The sequence below is a fragment of the Plectropomus leopardus genome, chromosome 7, assembly GCF_026936395.1.
Source record: "Plectropomus leopardus strain MGB_pleo_1.0 chromosome 7, ASM2693639v1, whole genome shotgun sequence".
Taxonomy (NCBI): Eukaryota; Metazoa; Chordata; class Actinopteri; order Perciformes; family Serranidae; genus Plectropomus; species Plectropomus leopardus.
In genome coordinates, this window is record NC_142182.1 from 9,068,998 (window position 1) to 9,079,398 (window position 10,401).

At 39.3% G+C, this 10,401-nt stretch overlaps 1 protein-coding gene across 2 annotated transcripts; it reads left to right on the plus strand.

Moving 5' to 3' along the window:
• Positions 1-2,895: 2,895 nt before the first annotated feature.
• LOC121950161 (uncharacterized) lies at positions 2,896-9,938 on the plus strand. Of its 2 annotated transcripts, XM_088079821.1 has the most exons (4): positions 2,896-3,050; positions 3,134-3,196; positions 4,504-5,140; positions 6,139-9,938. In XM_088079821.1, the coding sequence occupies exons 3-4, from the start codon at positions 4,577-4,579 to the stop codon at positions 6,724-6,726; spliced, it is 1,152 nt and encodes a 383-aa protein (XP_087935947.1). In that variant the 5' UTR covers positions 2,896-3,050; positions 3,134-3,196; positions 4,504-4,576; the 3' UTR covers positions 6,727-9,938. The 2 variants fall into 2 exon arrangements, with proteins under 2 accessions (XP_087935947.1, XP_087935948.1); XM_088079822.1 differs by lacking the exons at positions 2,896-3,050; positions 3,134-3,196 and adding an exon at positions 3,237-3,724.
• The last annotated feature ends 463 nt before the right edge of the window (positions 9,939-10,401 follow it).

The following is a 10,401-nucleotide window of genomic DNA, read 5'->3' on the forward strand; positions in this document are numbered from 1 at the left end:
AACTAGCAAACTGAATGGTTACCTAACAGCAGATAATCCTTGTCATAAAGCAGACATGGCCACAGCAAAGAAGTGTAAAGTGGACAGTGAGGAACGCTGCTTTCAGGAAAAAACTGAATACATCTTCAGTGAAAGAAGAAACTGTTGCATTTGAATTGTTTGTTTGTGTTGCTGTTTTTTTAAATAAGCTATATGATGCGAGAAACACTTGGCCCCCAGGTGTTTTCATATTATATAATTTGGGACCCATTCAAAAAAGTTTCGACACCCCTGAGACAAATGACAAGACAAAAAGCGTGATGTGGTGAGATAAACCTGCAAATTACAACAAGCTTTACAGCATTGGGGTGACAGAAACCTTGTTAAACAGGATAATCCTAAAATTTGTGATAATATAAAATCTAAACTCTTGACAGACTGTTAAGAGCAAAATGCATTTGGGGGAATTTATGGGTGCAGACAGGTGACAAACAAGGTCCATGCCTCTAAATCTTGGTATTCATCTTTAAATATTCAAATTATAACAAAAGTCCGACAGAGAGACACGGGATCGTTCATATGTTGTGCTCCTTCGGGGGCCCCTGTCGGCTGAGGGGCCCTCAGAAGCCATGAAGTTACACCCTGAGCTGGCTCTGATCCATCTAAAAAGGATTTTGAACCCTCTGGAAAAGTTGAGACTTGTACTGTGCTAAAGGGTCTTTAGCGAAATCAGATCAGTGTCAGTGCTGGAAGGTGGCTTTATTGAGTACCTCATCCATGCACTTCAGAGTATTAATAGTTAAAAAAAACAGAGCATCTGAGCCAAGTTGATTGAACCTGTCAGACACGTTCAGACACTCCCTGTTTTTTTCACTGATCATGTAAACTCAGATTACAATCAAACTGCAGCTCATTTTTACCAGAGACACATATTAATAATAAAAATTTGTATAGCACCATTCATACAAGAAATGCAGCCCAACATGCAAAGAAATTATATGCACCAAGTGCATCACATGAAAAGACATAGAAGACATGACAAAACCCACATGTAAAAATAAGATCAGATCAGAAAAGAAAAGAATACATAGAGTGCATCTTCACATGGCTAAAACCCACTTGATAATACTAGTAAAAGTAAGATAAAAATGACAATAAAAAAAAGAATGCACAGAATGCATAACATAAGATGGAAAATAAAACCCACTGAGATAATATTAATAATAATAAATCTAAAAATAGAGTGCATAAAATGCATGAAATTAAGGAAAATAAAACATTTTATAAAGGTGCAGCAGTATGTAAGTGTGAAGCAAAAAACAAAGCAGTTAAATCAGAACTAGTTAAAGGCGACAGTGTGGAGTAAAGTGTCCAGAGCTCTGAGGCGTAACTGACAAACACTGCATCCCCAATTTTCTTTTGACTGATTTTAGGAAACTCCATTAAACCAACTGCAGATGATCCCAGTGTTTGTGAAGGCAAAGTATGGACCGAGAGAGTTAGCGATTTAAATCTCTCTAAATCACTGTTTTCAAGAGAGAAATTCTACAAAAATATTTCAAACATATTTTAAATCAGCATCCAGAAACCTCTCTGTCGTGCAGTTAAACAGTGATTCTACAATTCTACAATTTCATTTAACAGACGCTTTTATCCAAAGCGACGTAAAACACAAGCAAGAATTTAGACTTAAGGAAAAAACCCTTAGTAAGTGCAAAAAGTGCTTCAGGTGTGATTGGTCACAGGTATTGCCGTCTAGTGGCAGAAGAAGTGCTGCACCCCTCCCCTTTTTGGAAAACAAAGTAATAACCAGTAGCAATCTCAGCATCTGAGATTCAGCAATCTCAGTATCACTACTTACAATGACAATCAACATACAACATCACACAACTTTGTCAGTGCTAGATAATCATTAGGTGCTGGGTTTTGGACCATCTGACTTAATCTACCCCAAAGGGCAAAGAGGAGAAGAGTCAGGTTAAGTGCCTAGGTGTTCTCGGAACAATTGAGTTTTCAATTGTCTCTTAAAAGTAGAAAGCGATGGAAAGTGATGCACCACAATGTGACAATCAAACATTTCCAGATTCCTCTGGTAGGATTCTCACCTGCTGAACTCACTTCAGGTCGACTAACAGACACTTTCCACCTTTGTGTGAGGAGGAAACTCTGGGAGAGAAGAAGCTGCTCATTTCTTCCTTGTCAGTCCTTCATGTCTGTGTGCATCTGATCCGAACGACGGTGTCACCCGCTCATAACTTCATTGTCCAAGTCTAAAAAAAAAAAAAAAACCCATCAAGAATGAGTCTAGTCTAACCAGTCTAACCAGTGACAGCTGCAAGCCAATCAGACAGAAATGTTGTTGTTTTTATTTCTGCACTGAGATGACTTGAATTGATGTTGTTTTTACTCACCTGTACTTCACTGTCCTGAAACAGTGTCACACCTTTCCTGTATAACACCAAATCTTAGACATCCAATCGGATGATTCACCGATCAGATAGATAGTTCCAATATCTGCCCACTACATGAGGCTAACTAACATCTCACACAGCTGAACCCATCAAATAAACAAACGACATCAAACGACAACATAAAAATCAGAAAGTGAAAACTGTCAAATCTAAATGTCTGCTGCCATCACAAACACACCATCATCAAACTGACTCAGATCAAACTGTTTAAAGTCCAGAAACATGAGACACTGGATCCCACTGGAGCTGATCCTGGAGCAGGATCACTCAGCATGAGAACAGAGAGAACAGTGCGTGCATTTATTTAATTGCTATTTTATTCATTTTGATTTATGTCCAGTCGATAATTTCTATTATCCACACGTCCAACTTGGTGTTATTGCCAGAATTTGTTTCTAAATAAAGTTTTGTTTAAAAAAAAAAAAAAAACAGGAAGAGGAGCATCCCAACGCATTTTGATGACGTCATCAGCAGCGAGGCACAACAAAAACAACAACAGAGCTCAGCTGTTCAGCAGCTAACTAGCCGGCCTAGTTCAGCATCGCTGCTCTTTAAAGATGGGATTTGTTTAAATTGCTTGACAGTTTATTATACGTTCGGGTGTGTAACAATTTCTAAAAAAATCCGCAACATTGCGCTTTCATTAGGCTTGACTTTTAACTCCTTTGTCTGTTTTCTGCTAGCTTCTGTCGTTAGCAGCTTAGCTTCTAAACTCAGGACGGAAAACAGCGCGTTTCGACCAAAAGGTAAAGACTTTTTCCTCCATAACAGAGTAAAACAGCCACACGACTCTCCGGCCTGTGCGGGGAGACGCTGAGATTTTAGGAATGAGTCCGGTATTTTGGCAGAAGCTGGAGGGTAATTGTTAGCAAAGGAGAGGAAATATTGGAGCTACTGTGGCCCATTATACTGAACTGTAATTCAATACCGCGAGAAATGTGAGCACGTGTGTATCACATTTCGTAAGTTCAGGCATTGTTTAAGTCCTTATGTTACACCAGCAGCTGTTAGAAGTGGGCTATTTGGTCAACTTTCCAGATAACTGATAATAACATGAGATCGATTACAGTTTTCACCACCCTGAAGTTTTATATAAAGGACTTCAACCCTTTGAAACTAAATTGCAAGCCTTGGCCTGGTTTCCTTTTTTTAAGTAAATAAAATTAAAAAAAAAAAATGTTGGGAGTTACAAGAAAATTACCCAAAATTATCAAAGGAAGAAAGAAAAAAATAGAAAATGTGGAAAAACAACACCTGCAAACGAACAAGACAAGGTAAACAAACAAAAAGATATTCAAAAAAGTAAATAGCAATTCGAATCATATTAAATATAATTTTGTGTACATTTTTCCCTATTATTACTATTATTATTGTTATTATTATTATTTTAACTCAGGATCATTTATCTCTTTTGTTAACCTTCTTTCTTTATTAAAACTAAATTTCCGGTAGTTTTCTTGTCACCTACTCCTAATTTCATGTCATTTGTTGGAAATCTCTTGCCAAGTTTGTCATTGCCTTTGTAGCAATGATTTCTAAAAAAAAACTACTAATTTGCTAATGTTTTAAAGACACACAGCACACACACACACACACACACACACAAATTGTAATAATGAAAAAGGAAACATTTCCAGAAAACTGTATTTAGAATTATAGGCCATGAATATAGAGTGGACATTTGTGCCTATTTTGTTTTTATTATTATTAATATTTAATAATTTCCCCCCCCTTTTTTTTTTTAAACTAATTTTCAGGACACCTTTTACTAATTTCTTGCAGTTTGTGGGACATCTCTTGTCAAGTTGCTGACTGCCTTTTCAGCCACATTTTGAAAGAAATCAAACTAATTTTGTCAGGTTTCAGAGGTTTAAATGCATGTGAAAAGTGTTTGAATGCAGCACAAGAAAACTGATGTTAATCCTCTGAATCTGAATCCATCATATGAACCAGAGCAGGTGTTCTGCCTGTTACCTTGAACAAGTTGAAAAGGGAAACAAAATAGTCAACCTGTTAAATCATCTCCTCTCTGTTTCCTTTCATTATCTCTAAGACTTCCCCAGACCGGATAAATTAATGGCAAAGTCAGACCACAAGACCACCGGTGCAGATTCGGACCTCTGCCAATGACCACCTACATCCTTTCATCATCAGTCATCATGTCACCGCGAAAAAGACCCCTGATCCCTGTCAGCAGCCGTCGGAAAGCTGCGGACGACTACTTCCCTTTCAACTTCCTGCCAGTGGAGTGCCAGCTGCACGTCCTGTCCTTTCTGAACGAGGTGGATAAATGCAGCTGTGCTTTGGTTTGCTTGAGCTGGAGCTGCCTCGTCCGCTCATGGAAGCTGTGGCGGGTGGCAGATTATTCCCGTCGCGGCGTCTTCCATCTGGGTCAGGAGGGGCTTCTTGTTTCTAACAGAGAGTTCGAGAGGTGGAAATCCTGGGTCCACCATTACACCCATCACCTGATCTCCCGGAGAGCCAGCCTGCTCACGCTGAAGGCCAGCTTCGACCTCGGGGATCGCTGCAACAAGTGGGGCGAGCTGCTGAGTCACCTGCTGGATAATGTCCACTGCAGAGACCTCAGCCACCTGGACCTTAACTGGACATTTACTCTTCTAGAGCCACTGGACCTCAGGGTGCACTCCAGCTCCAGTTCCCACCAGGACAGCATCACTAAGATGGACCAGGTAACTTAATTTTACTGATTTTACTTAAAATGAATGATTAAAAACTTGACATATATTTTGACATATATATTGACATATTCACGCTGTCATATTGCTTATTACTAATGCAATTGGACTCAGATTTAGGGCAGTGGGTAGGCTACTTTTAACATTGCCAGACTGCAACATAAGGACGGATGCCCATTTATCTGGTTTGCATGTTTAAGCTCATATACTGGACTAAACTGGCAAAACCGCAAATTGAACCGACGAGTACTGGCCCCCCCACTTTGTCCCCCTGGCCCACATTCGTATTAACCCATTGAAAACTGGAGTTACATCACTTTTCTTGTGCTGCTTTTCGATGCCTTTCACAAGTAGTCAAACCTTTGAACCCTGAGCAGATTGGATTCTTCAGATTTCAAAAATAGGATAAAGGTAATGAGCAACTTGTAACTTAGAAATGTTACACATATTGCAAGAAATTAGTAGATTTAAAATATGATTTTTAAAAAGCTAAGGAAAAGAAACTCATAAAAACTATCAAAATTGCATGTATAAAATTATCTTGCAGAATTATACATTTTTAAGTACTGTTCTAGGTCATTTCCCTGTTGTTTTTTAACTTTCTTTTTGTTTTTTGTCTCTGCCTTTTAAAATAATTATCAGGTATTTTTCTTGTTTGTTTTTACTAATTTCTTGCTAATTTTTGGGTCATTTCTTTTATGATTACTAATTGCCTTCTTGCTGTATTTCAAAAGAAATCAAGCCAATTTGCTCAGTTTTCAAAGGGTTAAGATGCAAATTGGTGTCACAGCTGGTGTGATCCCATCTCTAGTTTATAGTGAGATAGTGCTACCAGTGGATTAAAAAATGCAATCGCTTTACATGTCGGGAGCGAGTTTCTACCAAAAATTGGGAGTCACTGTTTTGATGTGTTCTTGTCCACACTAATATGTCACTTGTTATAAAGACAAATCTCCCAGCAGATGGTTTACTTGTTTGATTTGATTTGATAGGTGACCAGTTTCCAGGAACTGCTGACCAAACTCACTCACAGCTGCCCGCGCATCTCCAAGATGCGCTTACACTTCGACTGGTCGGATGTGTCTGTGTCGCTGCTCACCCAGTTCCAGCAGCTCAGAGTCCTCGAGCTCAAATACTTCTGGGTCTTTAAAGGAGTGACTCCTACAACGCTGCAGACCCTTACCAAATCCCTGCCTAACCTCAAGTGTTTGACTTTGCAAATCCTGGTGCCGCTGAGGAACCTGGGCATCTCGTACACACTGGAGTCTCAATCTCTGGAGTTCCTGGATGTGTCGCCCAGCCGAGGTTTGGTCTTCTCCTGCCTGAATCTACCTGCCCTGCGCGAGCTTCGAGCCAAGAAAATCGTCCGCGGCATCACGCTGGACCGGAGGACCAGGCTGAGTATCCAGAGCCGGTGGCCTTGCCTTTACCGCGTCCTCCGGGAGGGGACGCCAAAGCTTCAGGCCCTCAACAATGAAAGGCTGCTTCCCACATGGAGAGAGGAGAGCTACGGGGAGCTGTCTGCGATCCTGGAACAGTCCTGTTACTGTGTTCAGCATCTAGACAGCTGGCTGTGGTAGTCAACTGTGTGACTTGAAATTAAGTACATTCCATACGTGGTCGTTAGTGATGTTTTGTTTTTATCGCGCCATATTTGTCCCCATTTGAATGAACTGAACATGTTCTCACACTGTATAATCTGACAAGTTGATTTTACTTTAAAAACATCCAGGAAACCAGTTGCCTTGAAATTTTAAAATTTACCTTAATTCATGTTAACTTTATATCTAATTGTTATGTTTACTTTTAATTTTGTTATACTAGTCCATACCTGGGGATATGTGCTCTGCAACTACATGCAGACTTCAGGGGATGTGCACGCCCCAACCTTGTGCAGACCACAGACCTATATATTAGAGCAACCTTTGCCAAAAATGCAAATTAATGGGCTAAAAAAATCTGCTTTGTAACAACATAGGTTTTTAACTGCTGTGAAAGAATGAAAATAAAGGCGTTTTCTTTCTGTCATTCAAGCTGCGGGGTTGCAATGGCAGAGTGGCGCTGTTCATGTTTACACTCTGAGTATTTATAAATGACAGCAGTTTCTACCAATGACAATTCTCAGTGCCCATTTGCAATTTATAATAGATCCATGATGTATGGGGCTTCCTTCATTTTATAGTAAGATTTACTTAATTTTTTGTTAAGTTGCTGCAACTTAAAAATGACAAGTTTAATTAAATCAGTCTTTCTAAGTTTTGGCAACTTCAGTAAATCAGGTATACTATGCTATTTATCTGTATTCTGCCAGCTGCATACAAGTCAGTCATATTTGTATATTCTTAAACATGCTGATAAAACATACCTTGCAGATATCCTAACTTCATTATTGGCAAAATCCTCTTTTTCATAATCAAGTTCGATCAGACCAACTTGGCTTACTGAAGTTGATAACACTTAGAAAGAACAGAGTAATTCCACTTGTCATTTTTAAGCTGCAACAACTTCATAAAATTAAGTAAATTTCATGAATTTCATGAGTACTTAACACACAGATATAAAGTAAACATAAACAAAGGTTTATAGTTATATCTACTTACCTTTATTGAGATAATCTGTTTCCGAGATTATTTAACGTAAGCTCAACTTGTCATATTTTACAGTGTAGAGGTTCACACTTGAAATTAAATCAAGGGACTGCAGTTTTTTTCCCCATTCTTAAACAGAAAGCTGCTGTCACAGTTCGAAACACATTCCCAGGACAATGATACACAACGTGTCGACAACTGTTTCAATTAATTTGCCCATTATCTCCAAAAAGCAAAGGTGCTTCATGCTGACTGCACTGTGCTGTGTCGGCCTAGATTCATTTCCACCAAAGCTCTGTGCTGAAAAACTGACAACATAAACTACAACCCTGAGCCAAGTGTGCATGTAAAAAGAAGACCTGATGACAGAGAGTGATGTCGAGGTGTGGAGAATGCCCTCCAAACTATTCAAAGAGAACTATAATAGAGCACAAGCAAAAAAAAGCTGGATTTTTATTTTCATTTCTAATTACAAAAAGCTAAAACTGTTTGCTTCTGACAGCTAAGAGATGGAATCAGTGCTTCTGCAGTTATCTGTCTAATCAGTAGAGGTCCTTATTGTCCAAGATTTGACTGCAGAGTTTTCTCTCCCAAAGGTCGTACAACAGAAACTTTACACATGCACTTGTGTAACATTGTCTCTTGATGGACCTATGGATTCTGAACATTTCACTCCAGTACTTGTGCTCATTTGTTGTGCGAGTAGCAGATGTGTGCTTGGCAGTATTTATATTTCATTGTATAAGTGAGATTTGATTGATATGATGTAAGGTTTGAGTGTAGAACATTTCACGAGACTCGTCATAAAGAACTGTATTAAATCTTAAAGCTGTAGTTGGTAACTTTTATAAAAAAAAAAAACAACAACTTTTTTCATATTTGCTTAAACTGTCTAAATATTAAATTCAATTTTCACAATTGAAAAACAAAACAATGACCGACAACCCAGGTGCAACTATTCATGAGAACCTGCGACATAAAAGAGCACAAAGGCTCCGGGGGAAAAGGCAAGATAATAAAATGTATTAAAGGGATACTTTGCAGATTTTCAACCAGCTTCTTGACAAAACCGTGTGGGAAGTATTGCTATAGTCAAGACCATACTAACCGAGACCAAGACCTGACCTAGACCAGAGTGTGCCAAGACTAAGACAAGACCAAACCTTTACAGAGTCAAGACCAAGACCAAAGCAGGGGGAGACCAAGACTATATATATATATAGATATATAGATAGATAGATAGATAGATAGATAGATAGATAGATAGATAGATAGATAGATAGATAGATAGATAGATAGACAGACAGACAGACAGACAGACAGACAGATAGATAGAAACTTGATGACAGATGAATTGACGTACTTCTCGGTTCCCAATGAAGGTTGGCGGGGAAGGGTAGCAGCCATCTGCTATATCCGAGACCGAGACTAGACCGAGTCAAAACGTGTTTAATTTCGAGATGAGACCAAGACCCTCTAAAAGTCTAAAAGACTGATCTTGAGTACTTCAGCAATAGTGAGTAGTATGTGTAGATGAACCGTGGTAAACTTTCCTCCATCTAACCAGTGCCTAGACATCTCTTTTTCCCCCGGTAAAAACTCTGCCAAATTATGTAATTTCGCTGGTTTTTGTGACTGTTGCTCGAACTACAGGCTAAACTTGTGCGTTTTCATATCGCCCACCAACTGCTGCCACAACGTACTCAATATTAGAGTATACGATGATCAAGAGATACACCCGCCCTTCTCTCCTCAGCAGTGCTGACCAAATATAAATCAGTGCTTAGGTTCTAGTCAATGCCATCAGATGTTTTTTCCCCACAGACTATCTGTCTCATTTAATTTTTTTCAGAAGAAAGTGACATTGTCAGTAAATATGACAAAAAGTTGTTTTCATGAAAGTTACCAATGTTGCTTTGATTGTCATTCACGAGGTTGTGTGTAAAACTGTCCCTGCTGTGTGTGCAGGGATCAGCTTGAAGTTCCCTGAAAAACATGAATCGTTTTGCAGATGACAGCTCTGATCCCAGAACGTACCTCCTGATCAACACACGAACAGTGTGTGAGTAGAAAGCCCTGACATTTGGACAGATGTTGTAACATCTGGTCTGGACCACTTTTTTCACATAGTAAATAATATGTAATAAATTGAATTTTATGGAGTCCACTGGAACATCTTTTTTAGTAAACACTGGGGAACTGTTTCTGTGGGTTTTATTTGCTTTTATTACACTAGTGATGAAATGAATGGGGATTTAATTTTAAGTTTTTTTTTCAAATTGATGAAAAAAAAGCTCCCACAAGTGTCATAACCATCATCGCACCCCATAACAGGCCATTAATCAGAGATAATGTGGCATATGGTCTGGCTTGGCTGCTCCTCCACCTGGCTGTAGTCTAACTGCGATGATGATTCACCTCCATTGTTGCACCATCTTAGTGTTTCAATATGTTCGGGCTGCTCTGATCTCCTTGATCCTGCAACAGGAACATCTGTTCTGAGTACAAACAACGAGCGCCGCACCCAGCCCAGGCTCTGTTCCTACACTGTTCCCCTTTTTTTTTTTAAATTTGTCTCCCTGTGTTTCCTCTCCTGAGGTGAGGAATGTGCGTGTGTATGTGGTGGTCATGTTGGTCATGATTCCCTGAAGTTTGGGCTTTCCAGCG

Excerpts from the sequence above, each read along its gene's own strand:
- LOC121950161 (XM_088079821.1), top strand. The coding sequence starts at position 4,577 with ATGACCACCTACATCCTTTCATCATCAGTCATCATGTCACCGCGAAAA. Across the intron at positions 5,141-6,138 it reads GCATCACTAAGATGGACCAG|GTGACCAGTTTCCAGGAACT; the intron begins GTAACTTAATTT and ends TTGATTTGATAG.